We start from the raw sequence: 21,434 nt of genomic DNA, 5'->3' as shown, positions 1-21,434 counted from the left end.
CATGGATGTTAAGCAATAAAGTAATCATTTACGGAAACCCCTCTCTGAGTAGTGCCTGAGATCGCTACAAGACATTCCACTGGCACTTTACAGTGCAATTTGCATGGAGATTAAAAAAGAAAAAATGACATGCATAATTACAAATGACATGTTATGATATTGTTACTCAGATTATTGCTGCCAAGTTTGTGGTGGATATAAACGTGTGTAGCACCTCAGGATTAATGTTTTGATGTAAGATAGGATAAAATGTACATAACTGCTAAGGCATGTCAGAACACCTAAAAATAATTGCTTACAGTCCAAAACACTCTCCAGACTAAAGAAATTAAAATGTTTTGGTGGCTGTTTCAGCAGGTTTGTCCACTTGAAGGCAATGGTGAGTTCAATCTAAGCTAACAAACGTCACTAAAACAAACTGTGTGTCTCCCTTAGTTGTACTGAACAATTTCCTACCTCCTAAAAGTAATTTAGGATGTTTTGATATCAGCCACAAATACACACACATACACACCCACACCCACACACATACACACACACACACACACACACAAACACACCCACACCAGAGGATAATATTTACTCTCAGCTGTCTCCCAGTGACATAAGGTCCTTTTGAAAAAGGTTCCTTGAGTAATTCTAAACATAGTCATTGAACTTAGATTGTTACCAAGTGCCAGGTGGAAGAATCCTCTCACAATTCTCCTATCCACAATCCTTTCTATCCTTGAAACCTAGGACCAAGGGCACCAACAGCTTGATTTTGTCTTGCTCAAGGTCATGCTAACATCTAACTCAAATCAGTTGAGTTCCACGGTTGCAACCACGAGAGCTGGTGCCATCCCATAATTAGAACGATCCGATGAGACAAGACTGGGTTGAATACGGATATTTTCATGATGGTTATTCAAAACATCTGGATGAAGGCCTTATTGAGTTGGTTGAAACTTCTGTTTAAATTCAGAACATTCAAATTTAGCTGGACGTTTTCTTAGTAAATGTATATATTTATACATCTTGTTAATAGTGCATCGTGAGTGCATTCCATTCCAAAGCTGGACCTCAGGCCCTTACTGCACTAAGATGGCCATTTGTTATCATGCAGCGCCCTTTATGGGTTGAAGGCAAACTTGGTGAAGTGGTTGATTTCTCTTCATTCCTCAATTGATTTTAATGTTTGCATTAATGTGTAATGAATATCACACACGGTGTGAATACCAAAATGATATGCAGTGCTTAATTTTTGTGTGGTATTTAAAAGTGAATCCACCAAGTCGGAAACCGCGGTTTACCTGTTGATGCAATGCACGGGTTCTGCCCTTCCTTCGTTTCTGTTGTTTGTCTGGTGATACTTTTAGATTACAAGCACGGAAATGACTTTGCCCAAGCGTTGAACAATTTTGTCTGTATAAGGCAGTCATACTGACTACACTCAAAAAAGTATCGGGGCAAAACACTTCTATGATTAATTATATACCGTCTCAAAATAAACCACCACACCATTTTCAACTTTTTCTAAACCTATCAACTATTAATCCAATCATCATAATCATTCATTAATACATGTCAAAAACTCTTGACACTTAACTTTGTGGACCGACAGAACATTGACAGTTTTTCAGCACCTACATTTAAATCTTAATGAACTCACTTACCTCATTTTGAACAATGGCTGTTGCACATTACCTGAAGTAGGTACTTCAAGCGTAAATTTGTCCAGGCTGGTAATCATGTGTCTGTATACAACATCAAGTGCTGAGTAGAGGATGCACATTTTAATGTGCACATGTAAGTGCTACAGATAATTACATACAAAGGAATGAATTTAGATCTGCTAAAACATTCACTACGCAGCTAGGCAGTATGAGGAATTGTGTTCATTTCAGTTGAGTGCAAAAAGGACACTCTTTTCCTTCATGTGTGTGCCTGTGCTTTTATTGCAATAATACATCTGCATCCTTGCCATCCATCTTTAATGGTTAGAATAAATAGCTCTGGACCACACACACGATAAGAAGAAATAAAAAGATAATGATTTAAGAACATGAGGTCATTAGGCAGGCAAAAACATATACAAAATGACTCACAGTGTACACACACACACACGCACACACACACACAAACACATACACTTAAAAGAGACAAACACACACTGATTGAATCTTCATCTTCTACATTCATTCTGAAGTGCAAACACACACACACACACACACACACAAACTTAAACTAAACATTCATCCACAGTACATAAGTGCAAGATTGAAATCTAGTGTAGAACTATACGGTTATGATTAAAGGTTGGTCTCTTGGTTAAATCTCACTCATATTGAAAAAAGTGCTGTATTTTTTCAAACACCGACTTTTAAGGTATGCATCATACAGAAGGTACACTGTACATTAACACTTCACCCAACTGCCATCTACGACCAGAATCTACACAGGAGCAAAACGTATAAATCTGATATGTAAACTGTAACTATACATAAACAAATGTCATATGATGGATCACCGCATTGTGTCCTCTATGTACAAAAAATAAATAAATACATGACACTTCATATAGATACATATCACTGACAGTAAATTAAATTTCCACTTCACAGACTATAGGCCTTCTCAGATTGTATTTCTTCTCTAGATATCGGTTTGAAAGACTTACATCTCATATATGCATAATGTATATATATGTACGTATAGTACATATATGATATACTTTGATATACTGTTAAAACACCGTCTAGGCTCAGGGTTCACAGAGATGCATGTGCTGTATCGTTTTTCTCGGACTATAGATAGAAACACATCTAGCAATAGACACGGCACACTAAAAGCACAAGACGCCACTTGGAGATCGATTTTGCGTTAATACTGACAACATGGAGTAGTACTGCTCCGACTGTAGGTGTTTTTGCCTCTGGAGTGTGGGTGAGCGGTGCTGGACTGTAGCAGAAACAATCTCGGTTTGCCATCATAAACATGCACAGCAGGACGGCCCTCTGGCTGGGTAGACCCGCTCTCCTCTTCTCTCTTCATCCCTTCTTCTTCTCTCCTTACGCTTAGATAACTCCGAGATCACTGCAGGGGGACACAAGAGAGGTGATTGTAAAGTGTGTGTGTGTGTGTGTGTGTGTGAGTGTGTACACATGCATTCTTGCAATGTGTGTGAGACTGTGTAGTCTTTGCATGTGTTTATGCACGTCTTAGTGTGCATGTGAGTGTGGGCACATTTATGTCTGAGCGTGTAAATGTGTGTATGTGAGGGTGTGTGTGTGTGTGCTTGTTTGTACTTGAGTGAGTGTGTGTGTGTGTGTGTGTGTGTGTGTGTGTGGTGACCTCCATGTCTACCTCTGTTAGCCTGCCCTCACCTAGTCTAACCTCCGAGCCCATGGCTCTGTTGAGAACCCTTCTCCCCTCTAAACACAGACCCTCGCACAGCCGGGCACTGGCCCTTTGGGTGGATGCCACCTGGGAAAATGACCCCATGAGAACCCACAGTCAAAGCCCTTCATCTTTTATACAAAACACACTGGCCACTGTAGAGCTCCCTCTTGTGGAGGCATGTAGAATGTGCATGCGCATTTCAAAGAAGGAAGTGACAAAACGCCTTCTTCAAAGCAATTTACATGAAACGCCTACCTTTTTGTCCACCAAAAAGAGAGGCAAAGGTCTGGCCTCAAAGATGCTTAGATCTGTACACAATTACCAAATGAATGTGCTCTATTAATCAAAAAATGACTTCATGCAATGTCCCTTCTTTGTTGCGCGCGTAAGAACCTGTGGTGCGCATCTATCAAATAAGGGCCCGAGGTGTGTTACGGTCTTATTAAACACTTATATCCAGCAAGTAATCAGTTTTGAGTTATTTTTTTTTGCCAGAAATATATAATTTTAGTTGTCTTCTCCTGGCTTGTATGTGTATCTGTGTATGTAAGCATGTATGCGTGAGCACGTATGTGTATGTGTGGGTGTGTGTATGTGGGAGCACGTATGTGTGTGTGTGTGTGTGTGTGTGTGTGTGTGTGTGTGGGGAGTCAGAGTTGAGTGGGGTTGGTAGTGAACTGTAGTGAACTCCTATGTGGTGTCGACCGTAGACGACTACTACTCAAACTAAGGTACTGCAGACATCACAATATTACAGACATGGACATGGAGGCACTGTTACAGACGTGAAAGCTTTTGGAGATGGTAGCCAATGAAATCAGGAGACAGGAGATTCTCATGGACTAATGGGAGACTGACACAGTGTTACCACGGAAACTAATAGGAATACAAACAGCTATTCGATTGTGACTGTAAGAAGAACATTAAAGCAACTATTAGCTTCTAAGTCTGTCTATCAGATGGGGGCATGGATGGGGAACTACAGCTAACATTAACACTGACACTAGTGCAAGAGCTAATCAGCGAGACTTCACCAACTCTCTTACCATACAGGACAGATTTGGCAGAACTGTGCAGTGAGACAAAGGGACTTATACTCGAATCTGATTGCCGTCGTCCATCCTGGTGGAACAGAATAGATGGTCAAATCGACCAGGCGGACATTTTGGCATCGTAGTAGAGTAGAAGACTCCCATTTCAAACCAGAGTCATCATAGCTTCCAATGTGAACATGAGCACACACAGATACTGTACCTTGTAACAAAGATCCCTTCGCAAAACAGAACTAATAGACACAACAGCAGAACAGAGGTGACAGGCAAGAAGTAATGACTTGATGAGAATGTGATGAGTCATGGTCAGGTAAATATTAAACAGGCGAAATAATGACACTTACGCTCCCTCATCTCTTAACAGTTGCAGGAACTTGCTGACTCTGTACTCCTGCTCCATCTACAGAGAGGGAGGGAGAGAGAGAGAGAGAGAGAGAGAGAGAGAGAGAGAGAGAGAGCATATCATATCATTGCTTTTCTAAGTGGATTGCAACACTTACCAATAAATCAAGCTGCTGTCCATTTCAAACTGGCGAATGCCTAACCAATTATGGCTAGGCCTTCACACACTATACATCTGACTACATATACACAAGAGGTCCAAGAGATTAAAATGGAGCGGAATATTCAGATAGTCTAATGACTTCTCACCTCCCATCATTTCACACTTATGGATAAATACATGTTAAATAGCCAATGACTATACCCTGTGTAGTAATAAGGTATAGCACTGTGTCGCAATGGGATCATACAGGCCTAAAAGATTGACTGGCACAATGCTTTTCAAATTAACAATCAGTATTAATGCGGTGATTGATGCTAAATTCAATTAAATTCCCCTCTGATGAGTGTCTTTACAAAGCTCCTGTTTATTCTATTCTAAAAGTCTATTGATGTTGTTATCAGAAGAATTGGTTTGGTTTGGTTTGGTTTGGTTTGGTTTGGATTGGCTCGACCTGGCCTGGTCCAGCTCACCTGTAGGGACATCTCGATGAGCATGAGGAGCTTCTTAATTCCGATCCAGACCCTCTTCCCCTTCACCTGCTTGGCAATGGTGGCCCGCTCGGGCTCCGAGAAGCTGCCCAGAAGCTGGAGGGAACATTAAGAACAGGAGATCCATCACTAACCAAAGAACATGGAAAGGGGCCTTGAGAAACAGACTGTGTGTTTCAATGGAGGAACTCAGCTGCTGTTTTTAATTTGAAATAGTCATTAATTCATTAATGTGTTAATTCTATAAATTAAACTATATTATTTGATTTTGTATGGCATCTGCATTAGGTATTGTATGATACTTTATTGGTTTACTAGAAATACACATGGAATATAGATCATGCAATAGATATGGCACACACACACACACACACACAGACACACACACACACACACAAACACACACACACACACACACACACACACAGACACAGACACAGACACACACACACACACACACAGACACACACAGAGGAGAGCGAGGACAGGAAAGAGAGACAGAGAAAGGCAGAGAAATAGAGAGATTAAGCAAGAAACAGAGTCCCAGACCTCCAGAGCCTCCACCAGGTGCTCTCCGGTGGAGATGTTGTGCACGTGGATGGAGGTGCTGAAGGCATCCAGCATCTCCATCTCCTGCAGCACGTCCTTACGGCTGGTCGTACCGATCACCAACAGCTTACGACCCTGAGAGGGTCAGCAGAGAACATTAGCAGAAGAACACACGTGCACGCACACACACGCACGCATGCACGCAGACACACGTGCACACACACACACACACACACACACAGAATTGAAAAAGATAGGTTGTAAGACATTTATGCTATTATGTTAGGAGTGCACACATTCAAATGTCTCAACTATAGTGTTTACTGTAAAGTGATATCATGAATCCACATAAATCAATCCAAGGCTATTTACTCTCTCTCTCTCTCTTACACTTACACACACACACACACACACACACACACACACACACAATTGAATACACACTTTTGGGGGTGTTTTCTTGAGCAGAACCAGTAGAGCCTGTAGAACCAGGTTGGAGAACCGGGGTCCAATGGGCACATAGTCTGTGGAATGACAGTTACCATGAGCAGATTATTCCCAATCATCAACAGTTTTGACAGATTTATGTCATCCTACATATCCTCTATGCTATTCTACAAAATGATTCATCTGCAACATCATAACCCCTTTATTGTAAAGGCGACAAACGATATTGTACAGGTGTCAGTGCTCAGGTGGTTGGGGCTCTCTACTGTGAGGTAAACAGAGGACTCTAATGAGGATTCCCAGCAGACACAGCAGCAGCACAGCTAACCAGGCCACGCAGAGTTATAGGAGGTGGGATTCAGGGGTTCTTGGTCTTTTTCTAGTTTCGACTGAGATTGCTCTTCACTGAGAAAAACACGACGTCCTCACAAGTTCCTGAAAGTATTTCTCACAAGTTCATCTCAAATTCAGCAAAAACATTTACGGGGCTTCAACAGACTCCCTTAATTCATTCTTCATTGGTTGGTATGGGGGAGACAACCCCTAGATGTATCTACTTAACATTAATATATCTTTACAATTTGTGCTTATATTCCTCAACAAAGTGTTTTCTGTTACACATTATGGCTTAACCATGTTTGCTTCATTATGCTTTTTATTATATGCATTCCAGTGTTCTTATAGCTAATGGATTCAAGTAAAGTGAATATTTGTCTAGTTGAAGGTTGTGTGTGTTAGAGAGAGATGGGGGGGGGGGGGTATGTGTCTGCAGGGGTGTGTTCGAGGCACAGAGGACAGGCATGTAAGCTCACCCAGCAAGCGCTCAATGTCATCCACAACCACACAGCTCAGCTGTGACTTGCAAGCATCATCAAAAACCTGTGAAAAGAAAACAATTACGCAATTAGACATCTGATTGGACTCAAGACCCAGTCATGCTAAACTGGCTCTGATCACAATAATGGTCCATGGGTAAATAATCAACACTATATGATCTGTTATAAAATCATATAATCAGTTAGTACTAATTTGTACTCATATTTTCCTTCGAAATTGTCTTTTTTTTTTTTCCTTCTTCCAAATTTTACTTTTCTTCTCCCCCTCCAACATGACTCACTTTTTTGATGGCATGGCATTTGGAGATCTCAGAGTGACCAATCATCTTGTCTGGGGAGCAGATCTTGATGAAGGGGAACTCAGATTCCTCTGCGATCTTGGCAGCCAGGGCAGTCTTACCACTGCCGGGCGGTCCTGTCAGTGGAGCATAGGAAGTGAGAGACACACATATGGCACATACAAAATAAATATAAGAATGTGTGTGTGTGTGTGTTTGTGTGTGTGCATGTGTTTGTATGTGTGCATACATGTGTGTGTGTGTGTGTGTGTGTGTGTGTGTGTGTGTGTATGTCTGTCTTTATATAATATATACATAATACTTGTGTTTATGTATGTGTGTGTGTGTGTGTGTGTGTGTGTGTGTGTGTGTGTGTGTGTGTGTGTGTGTGTGTGTGTGTGTGTGTGTGTGTGTGTGTGGATCCTGCCTACCCTCCAGCAGGACAGTCACAAGGGGTGTGCGGTCGCTGTTCTTGGTCTGCTGCACCAGGAGTTCTCCGTCATCCAGAACACGAGTGACTGGGTCGCCCCACTTGATGATGCCATTCATGATGTAGCTGCAGTAGTCTTCCTGGTTCGTACCAAAAGCCTACAGCATGGACAAGCAGGGAGGAGGAGGATGTCACATGAGGGTGGTATGACCTTTGACCTGATATGCTTCAGATATCTATTAATAGCCAAAACGAATGCATGATTGCTATTATTCATACAGAATTTATTAAAAAGATGTTGTTGATTAATAATTATATATAACTATAATGTTGATATACATACTGTATGAGTGAGAATGAAAGAGGCAAATGAATGAATCAATAACTGAATGACTGATTAACTTACTGGCTGAATGAATGAATGTATGTATGAATGAATGAATGAATGAATGAATGAATGAATGAATGAAAGAATGAATGCTTACAGGCTTGATGTCATTGTTTAGGGATCCTAAGAAGTCGGCCTGGTGGACTTGCAGCTTCTCAGCACGCTCCATATCCACTTCCACAGTGGCTGTAGCCTGTAGGATGAAATACGAGACCATTCACCCAAACATCCATCTTACCTATCGGGATAAGTTGCAGTGAACCAATCATAAGTGAGTATCAGTGATTGGTGAGAATATTTCACAGGAATGTTCAATTGCGTTTAAACAATTTAGGAAATAAATATAAATTCAGTTGTCTAACATTGAACTAATTTCAAGACACCTGTCTGGTCTTCTGGGCTGCTGGTGAGTAACACCCTGGAGCAGCAGGACAGGCAGAGGGATTGGACAGGGTGGCTTTTGGCCACTGTTACAGCCAGTGACATCCATCTCAGTGTCACAAAATTGATCTTATCTTGTCACAGCAATCAGAACAATAGGCAGGTGTGTTATGTACATACAGAGGAAAAGATGCATTGACTGATTAACAGACTGACTGATTGATCGATTCATTGGTTCATTGATAACTGATCATTTTGGTTTGTTGAATTGTTGATTGGTTGGTTGATTGACTTATTGACTAACTGACTGATTGATTAATCTATTGATTGATTGGTTGACTGAGGAATTTAATCGTGCTGTAAGTTTGGACCACCGGGTCTGACCTTGATGTGGCGGTTCATAGCGGTGGACTGGGCAGCTCTGACGAGACCTTCCAGTTCGGCACCACTGAAGTTCTTGGTCTCAACTGACAGCTCTTTGACGTCCACATCAATAGCCAGCAGGTTGAACTCTCTCATCTTGTTTGTGTGGATATTCAGGATCTGAAAACGGCCCTTCTCATCAGGGAGACCTGCGAGAGAGAGAGAGAGAGAGAGAGAGAGAGAGAGAGAGAGAGAGAGAGAGACATGGAGTTAAAAATACAACTCTGACACATAGTTCCTGTGTCTACTGTTATGCAACACACATGTCTACATGTCCGTTTATGTAAACAACCAATAGCAACGTGAAGAAATGTGGTCCCAATGCATCAGATAGTCAAACACACAGTCTGTTAGACTCACCAATTTCCATCTTGACCTCAAACCTGCCAGGTCGCATAAGAGCATCATCAATCAGGTCAGGTCTGTTGGTCATGCCTGAAGGAGACAGAGAGAGAGAGAGAGAGAGAGAGAGAGAGAGAGAGATGGTAACCAACCTAGGAGTGCAGTAACCCACACATACACGCGCACATAAGCACACGCACACACACACACACACACACACACACACACACACACACACACACACACACACACACACACACACACACACACACACACACACACACACACACATAACACACACACACACACACACACACACACATAACACACACACACACACACACGCTTGCACAAACATACATAACACACATATAATACATACCGATGACCAGGATATTGTTGAGCTGCTCCACGCCGTCGATCTTGGACAGCAGCTGGTTGACGACGGTGTCATGGACGCCCGTGCTGCCACCGGCCGTGCCTCTCTGCTTGCAGATGGCGTCCAGCTCGTCAAAGATGATGATGTGCAAGCCGCTGTTGGCACCCAGCTACCAGGAGCAGACAGACAGGTGAGGTTTACACATGACACAAATATTGTGAGTTGTTTACCAACGACAATGTTTATAAATGTCGTGAGCTGTTTACCAATGACAATGTTTACCAATGTTCTGCTGTTCAACAATGCAAATACGAGACCTACCCAATTCATTAAAAGCTATAGCATTTCCATGTTACACTTCAACTTAGCCAAAAGGCAGAGAAAGGAGGCCGTGCTATTTAGTATTTCAAAAATGGGTATGGCTATTTTTTATGGAGATCATAGCCAAGCCTTTCCCATGGTAAGTCGGTAGTGAGGGTAGAACGATGTTATCCTGCAAGTCTATGAGAACCTATGGTGCTACTTGGCCAGTCTTCTCTAATGTTTGTGTCTCACCCTCTTCCCTAATGTTTGTGTCTCACCCTCTTCTCTAGCGTGTGTGTCTCACCCTCTTCCCTAATGTGTGTGTCTCACCCTCTTCTCTAATGTGTGTGTCTCACCCTCTTCTCTAACTTGTGTGCCTCACCCTCTTCTCTAATGTGTGTGTCTCACCCTCTTCTCTAATGTGTGTGTCTCACCCTCTTCCCTAATGTGTGTGCCTCACCCTCTTCTCTAACTTGTGTGCCTCACCCTCTTCTCTAATGTGTGTGTCTCACCCTCTTCTCTAATGTGTGTGTCTCACCCTCTTCTCTAATGTGTGTGTCTCACCCTCTTCTCTAATGTGTGTGTCTCACCCTCTTCTCTAATGTGTGTGTCTCACCCTCTTCTGCTCCTCCTCGGCATCTGCGAACAGCTTCCTGATGTTGGCCTCTGACTCTCCCACAAACTTGTTGAGGATCTCAGGGCCGTTGACCACCTTGGGGTCGCGAGAGTTCAGCATCTTGCCAATTTGCCTGGCCATCAGGGTCTTTCCACATCCAGGTGGCCCGAAGAGCAGGATGCCCTTCACGTGCTTACAGCCTGGAAAGAGGGAGAGAGAGAGAGAGAGAGAGAGAGAGAGAAAGAGAAGAGGAGAGAGAGAGAGAGAGGAGAGAGAGGAGAGAGAGAGAGAGGATAGAGAGAGAGAGAGAGAGGAGAGAGAGAGGAGAGAGAGAGAGAGGAGAGAGAGAGAGAGAGAGGAGAGGAGAGAGAGAGAGAGGAGAGAGAGAGAGAGGAGAGGAGAGAGAGAGGAGAGAGGATAGAGAGAGAGAGAGAGAGAGAGAGAGAGGAGAGGAGAGAGAGAGAGAGAGAGAGAGAGAGGGGGGGGGGGGGTGAAGGAGAGATATAAGGAAAGTAAAAGAGTGTTCCTGTAGCTCAAGTGGTAGAGCAACGTGCAAACAACACCCAACTCATGGGTTCAATGCCTGGGGAACATATTCTGATCAGAATGTATGCTTTATCTGTACCGGAACATAACAAAGAAACACTCTGCTGGTAAAGAAATACTGATAGATGATGAGAGAGCGAAAAGCAAACAGAAACAACTAAATCGAGTGTGAGTGTGGCCATACCACCCGTGTGCTCTTTCAATATGTCTCTCCAGTGGCTCACTAGCTAGTTAGCATGTTAGATTCATGTGAATGTAAGCACGCTAACTAGCTAACAGCCTACCTTAACTTTAGGAGTATTTTGATACTCATGGCCGATATTTAAATTCCTTCGTACCACCCTCAAACTAGAGCTATACAAGACTGAGAGAGGGACAGTGAGAAAACAGGAAAGCCGTGAATAACTATCCAATGCAAATATATACATAGAAAATGATGAAACTAGGTATCCTACCCATCTGTTCCACAATGTCTGGGGGGAAGACACGAGAGGCGAAGGCCCTGCGGAAGATGTCGGAGAACTCCTTATCCAGACCACCGATGCCCATACGCTCAAAGTTGAAGTCAGGGTTAATGATGGTTTGACGGGCTTCTTTGGCCTTAGCCTTCCCTGAAGGTCAACAAAACCAAATCATAACAAGGACGTTATATAAGGATACATGTTATATCCTTGTAAAGATATTTTTCAAATGATCGCGCACTCTATGTAAAACATTCCACCGTCTTTGATACGATGATACAGCATTTGCTTGATGCATGTTGTAACTGATATTAAGGTGGTAAGGTTAATGTTCATAACAAAAAGTAATCTGATAGAAGTATGCGGAAAAACCTACCCACTAGTGTGAGGCAGGAGCTCTCTGCCTTCACGAACATCACCTGACTGTTTCCCACCAATAGGCCAACATCAATCTGCAAGGAGGAAGGAATGGGTCATTGCCATTGGTTTTTTGCTAACAGTGCATTTACACCATGGCCAGTCATGCAGCTTCCGATACCTTTTGCTTTTTCCCAGAGGCCGGCTCCCCTTTCAGGATGCTTGGATCCATGGCCTCAATATCCTTGATTTGCAGGCCAAAAAGCTTGTCGCAGAAGCTGAACACCAACTGTGGGGATTAATTACATCGATCCAATAGTGTCAGAGGATATGCAGAGGCTTGTGTTATATAGGGTTTGTGTTAGCATTCAAATTCGACTAAATGATGTAGTCTTTAACACCATCACTCACACAACACTTAAATGTAGGCATACATTTGCATGATTTGCAGAGAGTGCATATATAAGCACTTGAGGCCTGTAGTCTACCATCATAAAACAAAACATCATCTAAAAAAAAAATCTAGAATCTAAGCATTTTTTGGATGCGTAGTAACACGATACACCAGTCTGATACCCAGACAACAGTATCATTTCATGACGCACACTTAATTAAATGTCATTAATCATAACCCTAACTTGAAACACATCCTGTGATGACGAGTTATACAGAAACTAAGTAAATGTATACAACCCTAGGGACGTATGTGCTTAAGGGCATGTGATATCAATGCACCACAATGAAATATACCGTCAGGTCCCACATGGTGCTGTATCCATGCCATTACCCTGCAGTCATTCATACCTGCTGGGTCACGGAGAAGGCCTGGTTGTTGAACTGTTGGATGAACTCACTGGCCATCTTGTCCGAGTCATAGGGGCTGGTGTCCGTGCTCTTCTTCTGCAGGAAGTCGATCTCGAGCGACACGAGGCCGATACACTGCTTAGCCTTGTCAAAGTTGTAGTTGGCCACTGACAGACAGAGACGGAATGAAAGGCCTTGTTAAACATCAGACGGAATGTATCCGCTGTAGAATACACTTGAAGAAATTTGTTGAAGAGTGTCATAGTGTGTGGAATAATTACCTTCCACTTCTTGTCCAATGGATAAACCAGCCCATTTTCTCTGAAGGAAGAAGCAGAGAAGGATAGAGAACACACATATCAATAAAATACGTACAGACAGTGCCATCAATATCCCTCCATAGGTATCATCTCTTATTTGTTTACAAGCCTAACTGTAATTACAGTTAGCATTTATATGTAATATAGAAATGGCACAAGAGCATGTCCAGCATCCCATCGTGAATCACACACACACACACACACACACACACACACACACACACACACACACACTCTCACACACACACACTCTCACACACACACACACACACACACACACACACACACACACACACACACACACACACACACACACACACACACTCTCACACACACACACACACACACACACACACACACACACACACACACACACACACTCACACACACACACACGAACACACACACACACACACACACACACACACACACACACACTCACACACACACTCACACACACACACACACACAGACACACACACACACACACACACACACACACACACACACACACACACACACACACACACACACACACACACACACATCTCCCTCACCTGGGGTAAACTGAAGGCGATGGTGCCTGGTGTCACAGTGTGGTGGCTCTTGGTGGTAAACACAAACTTGTGGTTGGGTGTGGTCTTCACCGTCACATGCCTACACGAGGGAAAGAAACAAGAACCTTTAAAAGTTCTTTAAGTTCTTCAAAGATGTTATTTTCCTGAAGGTCAGGATCCTGGAGAACAGCTGAGTCTGGATCCGCACTAGATCAGAGTCAGATCAGAGTCTGAGTTGAATCATAATCAGTTGCTTTGTGGCATACTTGTAAGAAGGACAGTGGAAGGAAAAAGCCTTTCACTTGAATTTTAAAGATTACAATTCATATTTAAGGTTGGACAATTCTAAAATGATTTATCTTACAATACCATACAAACAATTAAATTCAATTCAATTTTATTTATATAGCGCCATAACAATACAATTGTCTCAAGGCGCTTTAACACACACACACACTCACACTCACAACTGCAGTCTCTCCCAGTCCTGCTGCAATGGGCACAGAGTGCACACATACATACACACACATAGACACACACACGCAGACTCTCTCACAGTCCTGCTGCAGTGGGCAAACAGTGCTGACACACCCGTATGCATATAAGCATGTACACACACACACACACACACAGACACACACACACACACACACACACACACACACACACACACACACACACACACACACACACACACACACACACACACACACACACACACACACACACACACACACACACACACACACGCACTGGGCACCGCTGACTGCACCTCTTCATCATGTCAGTAATGAAGGGAGGACGTGCTCTGGATACAAAGTGTGAGGGCAGAATACACCACACCCAAATGATCACATTATTATCTGAACAGAAGTGCATGAACGGCACACTACATGCCAAAAAACCCTGTCTCCTAATTGAATACATGTGTCATGTTGAACACGTCCCACATAGTAGCTGTTGCATTTCAGTGACTGGTATTTACAATGCAGAAGAGCCCAGATGGAATGAATCAAATCATCCTGGTTATGTGAGCCATGAATGGAACAATCAGACAAACAGGAAGTCCCTGATGCAACCCTCGTGTCTTGTCACAGCCACAAGGGATTATGGGTCTGGCTAATCTCAGATTGAGATTTCCAGGGATTATGCTCAGAGTGAGATGAGGAAGGGCTGGGGAGCGAGAGTGACCTCCCGTCATTCAGGGGGGATGGATCGTAGTGTTCTCTCATTGGGAGTATTCATTTCCACTCAATCACCTTTGCACTTTTTCAGTGCAAAAGTATCTGTATTGCTGTCTCTCTAACACACAGGTACGTACACACACACACACATACAGACCCACGGTTTAATGATGTTCCAAGACAGATAACATGTAAGAGACTGACAGTAACTTTTTGTTAAAAGCCTAATAAGAGAAGCTATAGCCTACGCTCTACCTGGGAACACCCAGCCATAAACCTGCCTAGCAGACTGCACTGTAAGCAGGGTGGCATGAATAATGGATCAGGCTTTCCCCACTTGAGAGGAATGCTGTATCGGCACATTGAGGGACACCCAAACAAACTCACACACAAACAGGCACACACACACACACACACACACACACAGGCACACACACATACACACACACGTGCCATAATGACATTGCACTGTCTCTCTCTATCCTTTTCACATGTAGTGGATCTGGAGGCACAGTGGCAGCTGTTGTCAGTCTGTGTTACCATCCATTCTGAATCAGCAGCCCAAGGACCCACACACACACACACACACACACACACACACACACACACACACACACACACACACACACACACACACACACACACACACACACACACACATGAACACACATGAACCTACACAGCACCTGACACTGGGGCAGATCTGGTCCAAATCTGGTGCCGCTCTGCTGGGTTTGGGTCCGTTTCAGATACACATCAGATTTGGCCCTGATGTGGCGCTAAGACAGTAGAGCTCAGCTGGAACTGCCCCTGAGTCTTCTCAACTCGCAGGCAGCTAGCGTCGGGTAAGAGACCCGGCCCCCTGAAAATGACACGGACCTCCGTGGAGCAGAAACAGATAGATCTGGGCCAGTTTCTGAACCAGTGTCAAATGCTGAAATGTCATCCTTCAGTCACCCATGGGCAAACAGTGAACGTCACCATCAGGAAACAGGGAATGTGAGAGGAATGAAAGAGAAAACCGAATGTGACTTACTGTCCAGACTGGAGGTCCTTCTCACTCACCACCGCGCAGTTGGTCAGAGACAGCTCGTCTGTGGGGCACCGCGCCGCTTGCATTGTCTAAGGGACAGGGAGAGGGGAGGGGGGGGGGGGGGGGAATCAGTTGAGGGCAGTTAAAGGGTTAAAGGTGAGGCTAAGTTCTCTCCATCCTTCCTCAGCAAACCATTTCCATAAACTTCCAGAAACAACATTATCCCCAACGACGAACACTTCAGTGTAACACACACCGAGGAGCTCAGCCATTAGGTTCAAACAAAATCATATGAAACAGAGACTTGCAGGTGAGACACACATTTGTGACACACTCAGTGCGGCGCTCAGTAATAACTGCATAGTTAAAAAAACACATTTTCATGCTCTTAAAGCAACAAAGCCATACCTACTGTATCTCAAAGCTGTCAAAATACTGATGGCCATATGAGTATTACTTTAATTTGATTATTCAGTTTGAGGATTTCTTGCTCCTATACTAAACCCTATATATTCTCTGGATGGATGTGCTCTATACATACTCTATATTCTGCATGGCACTTTGCTTATACACCTCAGTGGGACTACATTTCCCATAAGTCATGAGGACTCCATGGCAGTTTGCTTCACATTCATGACTCATTCATGCCATTTCACAATAGGAAGAAAGTCATTCGCTTTGACTTAACACACAACACACAGAGGCATAAGGCCTTAAAGAGAACCTATTATGCTCATTTTCAATGTTCATAATTTTATGTTTGGGGTCTACTAGAATAGATTCATGTGCTTCCATATTTCAAAAACATTTAAAAAAAAAAAATCTGTATTCACCCTCTGTCTGAAACATTATTTTAGAACTCCTGTGTCTCTAAGACCCTCCCCCTGATGAGCCCAGAGTGACTATGGTTGGTCAGCTAGGCGTGGCAGTAAGGATTGTGATAGGGGATTGGGTCATCTTGTCATAACGGGAAAGGGCTGTAATTCCAACAAAGTGCTTCAGGCAGCTGAGTGGTTTTGGTGGGAGAGAGTTACTACCTTGGGCATGTACTTTGGGCTTTGTAACTTTGCAGGCTGTTTACATACAGAAAAGGCTATTTAACACACTCAAGGAAGGGGAAAACCAGACAAGCATAATAGGTCTTCTTTAAGTATACTCCAAAAATGCGCATTTGTGTCTCTGAGGTATACTAGTTTTGCCGATGTAGACACGTCTCTCAGCGCAATCAAAGTGTTTAAAATAATATCTCTACGTCGTGTGAATCTACAGCAAAGGGTGTTATTTCTTAGAGGTCTATAGTTTTCTCTGCCCCTTCAAACCGTTTACTCTTCTATCTAAATAGCGATAGCTACTAACGTTAAAATACCGTTGCTGGTAATCTAATCAGCGGTGATTTGCTGAAGCATGAACATAACTCTCATTTTATCAGCGGGTCTCCAGTTGTTTTCTTCCCAGGGAGCAAACATACTAATGAAAATGTGATTCTGTACTGTAAGTCACTTTGGATAAAAGCGTCTTCTAAATGAATAAATAACCTAAAAATGGATTTAGTTTTCTTTTGACCATAAGCCAGTGCTTTAAAACATGCCCATGCGCAGTTAACGTGCAAAAGTCCGCGCAGACACCAAATTCTGGACAGTCCGCGCGGACCATCCTGGTAACGACATTTGCGTCATGCGCATTGTGCCCGGCCCCGGACCTAAGCGTAGCCGTGCCTGCGGAAGTATATTTAAGACTTTACAGACATTAGAAGCCATTATAGGCTCCTGAGCGATCAGTAATCAGTGATAATGATCCATGTGCTAAAGACTTAGCAATTAGTTTAGTGGTTTATAGACTCTATTTGTGTAATATATATATGTATGAAGTACCGGTATGTATATATATGTACATGTATGTAATATGTATGAGGAGGTCCGATTTTCTGCTTCAAAGACAGTATATTTGCTTTATATTGAACAATACAAGAAACAGACATTTACAGATAGAGTAATGTACTTCCAATACCAGCTGCTCCTGGTATGAATGTTCTATTCACAACACTGCAAAACCATCTCCTAGCAACACAGGACGACCATGCATACCATGCAAAACAAAGTACAGCTCATTCTGCAATGACCCCGTTTTTTTTTTATACGCTGTCAAAATCCTTCTCTAAGGCAAAGAGGACGCCATGGCAACCAATGACACGGGGAGAGGAAGGGAGGCAGAGAAAGCAGCTCGAGGAATGCGGCAGCAGCACCACACCATAGTTCACCCACTCAGACAGCAAGCCCATCACAGCCAGCCAAACAGCCCAGTCCTGACATGCTCAAGACCAAAGCACAGGGGTGCACAGCATAGCACAGCATAGCACAACACAGCACATCCAGTAAGACTAACATAGAGACATCCCATCAGGACACATGCAGAAACACATGCCAAATAAAACAAATTCAAACTCCACCAAAGCAGCTCATACAAGGCAATAGGCAGATTGTTAGAGAAGTGAAGAGAAGTGAAGGGAGGAATACAACAAAGGAGAGAGAAGCTGAGGAACAAGCTGAAATAACACAGAGAGACAGACAGACAGACAGACAGACAGACAGACAGACGATGATGATGATGAAAAGTAGGCAGAGCAGAAGATACAAGCAGCAATACAAAACACCTCTAATGAGACAACACAAGCAGTGATGGACAGCAAGGGAACATTACAACCCAGGGAGCGCAGTTACTGGCGCCACACAGAGGCTTGTTTTATGGCAAGTCAGTATATGTGCTCAGGCATTCTGCGACTGCTGAAACCCTTTGCATGAAACTTGATAGGCAGTAGTAGGATTAGAGGGACTAGACAGAGAGACAGACTTCATATGGAATCTGAGACGAGTGTAATCTTGATGAACAGAAACCAACCCACAGAATGCCATGGTATAGTTGTGAAGACTAACAACACAATATAATTATGAAATAGCAGACTCTTCTGGCTGCATTCAACAGGCTATTTTACAGGGATATTCAGAGAAATGACGTTTTTTTTCTGCCATAGCATCCATCCATTCCATGTTCAACGTTTTTGAAAGATTAGACCAGGGCCATGGCTAGATTTTTTTTTAATTACCGAGGTCACAAATGATGTTGGGCTGGTGTGGAGGGCGGCGGCCGCCTAAGGAGCCTCTAACAACTGTAAAGATCCTGTGCCTCATATTTGCCACGTCATTTGGCTTCGAGGCAAGCGATGGTTACCCTACAGTTTGTTTCCTACATACGCATCCTGAACTTGCTGCTATTTGCTAGAAGAAGCTTCCATTATAATAAAAAAAATAATACAAATACAGAGTAAGTAAAGTAAAGTGTGTGCTCTGATGTCACTGCGGCGAAGTGTGCGCTCTGACTGCCATACAAGCCAACAAGCCCGGCTCTTATCCGGCGGTAATCTACAGTTTCTACTTACGTGTAGAAGCACAGTGGGGAGGACAGAGACAGAATGTAGGAAAGGAAAAGACAGAGGACAAAAAAATCGAGAGAGATTGTGTGTGTGTGTGTGTGAGTGGGGGCGGGGGGGTTGGGGGGGGGGGGGAACTACAGCATTACCTTTCCAGAATGTATTTGTGGACTTTAAATGCTTTGTCAAAAAAAAAAAAAAAAAATATGGAACATTCTGTTCTGTTCTGGTGATTATATCGACATATCTGATTGAGTATTTTTGACCGCACATTTACCCACTTTAGCAGACTAAAATGGGATAATAGCGATTTCCTGAGTGCACGTGCGTACCTGCACTCATTTAATTCAGACTGCACCGCCATGAGAACTGGCCGAAGGAAAGGGGGCTGCGTGGTTATAGGAATCCCTTTAAGTGTTTGGGTTTGGCACCAGGAGGAAGAAGCTTTGGGGTCCTTCAGATAGCACTGAGACACTAGGCTGTCGACATACCAGTGAGAGAGAGAGCGAGAGAGTGAGAGAGAGAGATGGAGGGAAGAGGGAGAAGGGCGCGACACTGCAAGGCGCGACACTGCAAGGCAGCATACTAGAGAAATATAGAGAGTGTGACCGAGAGAGAAAAAGAGAGAGGGAGAGAAAGAGAGAGTGATCGAGTGCGTGAGTGAGAGACTGGAGTGAACAAGAGACAGAGTGAAGGGGATAGATGGTGAGGCAGAGAGAGAGAGAGAGAGAGAGAGAGAGAGAGAGAGAGAGAGAGAGAGAGAGACTGGACATAAAAGGGAGAGATGGCTGGACAAAATGAATGAGCAAAAAGTTGGCACTGCAGACCTGGCACAAGGCCCAGAGACTCAGCACAGACACGCTAGTCAGTCTCTAGCTCAACAGTCGGGCAGAAAAGACATCTTTCTGCTGAGCCAGTGGGGAGAAAAGCAAAAAGCAACCACCACCTCCGGGACCACTCAGCCAGTAACCAATGGCCTACAATCCATCTAGGCATTGCAAGCTGCTCCGTGGATTTGCAACACCAGCTTCCTACGGCCTCCACTGACAAGTACTGCTAATGAAAGCTGGGTGTGTGTGTGTGTGTGTGTGTGTGTGTGTGTGTGTGTGGGGGGGGGGGGTTAGGGGCAAGGGGGTGTCATGGGGCAGTTCTCTGGCGTTTTTTTTCTTTTTGCAGCTGAAGCTACTGTCACAGAAGCGGACTGTCCAAAACAAACAATCAAACCACAAAAATAAAAACCACAGGCTAACGAGTCCGAGCAACAGGCGTCTGGCGCTCTAGAACAACAGAGAAGGGTTGCTGACCTTTTGGTCATAAAGAGATACATACCTTGAAAAATATTACGACCTGGGGGCCGACGCACGCAAGCAAGAGGGAGGGGAAGAGGACGTCAGACACAGAATAGAAACAGCCAGGACCACTGTGTTTAAGGCTTGTATGGGTGGGGGGTGGGGGGGTGTGGGGGTGGGGGTTGGTTGGGGGGCAGGGTTAGGTGGAGGGGGTGAAGGGTAGAGGTCCATTCACATTCAGTTGAGCAGCACAGTGTGTAGCATGAAGCATGCGAGTCAGAGTTGGGGTCATAGCCTTGGGTTAAAACACAGTCTCGGGCCGGGCCTGTTGGCCTCTCACACTTTGGCCATCACAGAGGCACACTCCGTCTCCTCCTTCTTAAAGGCGCCGCTGGGCTCGGCCCATGGCGCACAGGGCCAGCCAGCGCTTCTCCACGCCCCCTGACCCCAAATCTGAAGGGAAAAGGGGCACACATGCATGTGGTGGAAGCACAAATGTCACGACACACATTTTCAAAGCTCTCCATCAGTCAGTCAGTCCTCCGACAACACAGAACTTGTAGCTGCTATGAAAGCTGCTACACTAGTATGAAACCATCAGGATTTGTAAAAAGCAGAGTTTGACATTTAGCAGGTTTGATACAACATGTCAGTGTCCTTT

The 21,434-nt window shown here is 43.9% G+C and overlaps 2 protein-coding genes across 4 annotated transcripts in view; both read right to left on the bottom strand.

Annotated features, from left to right (window-relative positions):
- Positions 1–1,919: 1,919 nt before the first annotated feature.
- The window catches only part of LOC105908951 (vesicle-fusing ATPase-like), a 25,162-nt gene continuing 5,647 nt past the window's right edge, over positions 1,920–21,434 (bottom strand). Inside the window, exons 2-23 of one of the 3 annotated variants that reach the window (XM_031564267.2) lie at positions 20,814–20,831; positions 16,064–16,149; positions 13,844–13,943; positions 13,248–13,287; positions 12,967–13,133; positions 12,344–12,451; positions 12,182–12,257; positions 11,800–11,955; positions 10,799–10,998; positions 9,883–10,048; positions 9,519–9,593; positions 9,120–9,307; positions 8,452–8,547; positions 7,968–8,124; positions 7,540–7,673; positions 7,235–7,301; positions 6,420–6,499; positions 5,976–6,110; positions 5,409–5,522; positions 4,778–4,833; positions 4,428–4,503; positions 1,920–3,075 (exon numbers count right to left, since the gene is read on the bottom strand). In XM_031564267.2, the coding sequence (XP_031420127.1) occupies positions 4,473–4,503; positions 4,778–4,833; positions 5,409–5,522; positions 5,976–6,110; positions 6,420–6,499; positions 7,235–7,301; positions 7,540–7,673; positions 7,968–8,124; positions 8,452–8,547; positions 9,120–9,307; positions 9,519–9,593; positions 9,883–10,048; positions 10,799–10,998; positions 11,800–11,955; positions 12,182–12,257; positions 12,344–12,451; positions 12,967–13,133; positions 13,248–13,287; positions 13,844–13,943; positions 16,064–16,149; positions 20,814–20,831 (2,250 nt within the window). In that variant the 3' untranslated portion in view covers positions 1,920–3,075; positions 4,428–4,472. The remainder of the gene's footprint in view (positions 3,076–4,427; positions 4,504–4,777; positions 4,834–5,408; positions 5,523–5,975; positions 6,111–6,419; positions 6,500–7,234; positions 7,302–7,539; positions 7,674–7,967; positions 8,125–8,451; positions 8,548–9,119; positions 9,308–9,518; positions 9,594–9,882; positions 10,049–10,798; positions 10,999–11,799; positions 11,956–12,181; positions 12,258–12,343; positions 12,452–12,966; positions 13,134–13,247; positions 13,288–13,843; positions 13,944–16,063; positions 16,150–20,813; positions 20,832–21,434) is intronic. The other 2 variants (XM_031564277.2, XM_031564273.2) reach the window with 2 other exon arrangements.
- Positions 13,844–21,434, bottom strand: part of LOC105908963 (26S proteasome non-ATPase regulatory subunit 11) — a 26,648-nt gene continuing 19,057 nt past the window's right edge. The window contains exons 14-15 of the mRNA XM_012837536.3: positions 16,064–16,149; positions 13,844–13,943 (exon numbers count right to left, since the gene is read on the bottom strand). The gene's annotated coding sequence lies outside the window, so the exon portion shown is untranslated. The remainder of the gene's footprint in view (positions 13,944–16,063; positions 16,150–21,434) is intronic.

This window comes from Clupea harengus, chromosome 1, assembly GCF_900700415.2.
Source record: "Clupea harengus chromosome 1, Ch_v2.0.2, whole genome shotgun sequence".
Taxonomy (NCBI): Eukaryota; Metazoa; Chordata; class Actinopteri; order Clupeiformes; family Clupeidae; genus Clupea; species Clupea harengus.
Note: the sequence above shows the minus strand (reverse complement) of the source record. Positions and strands in the feature narration are given on the sequence as shown.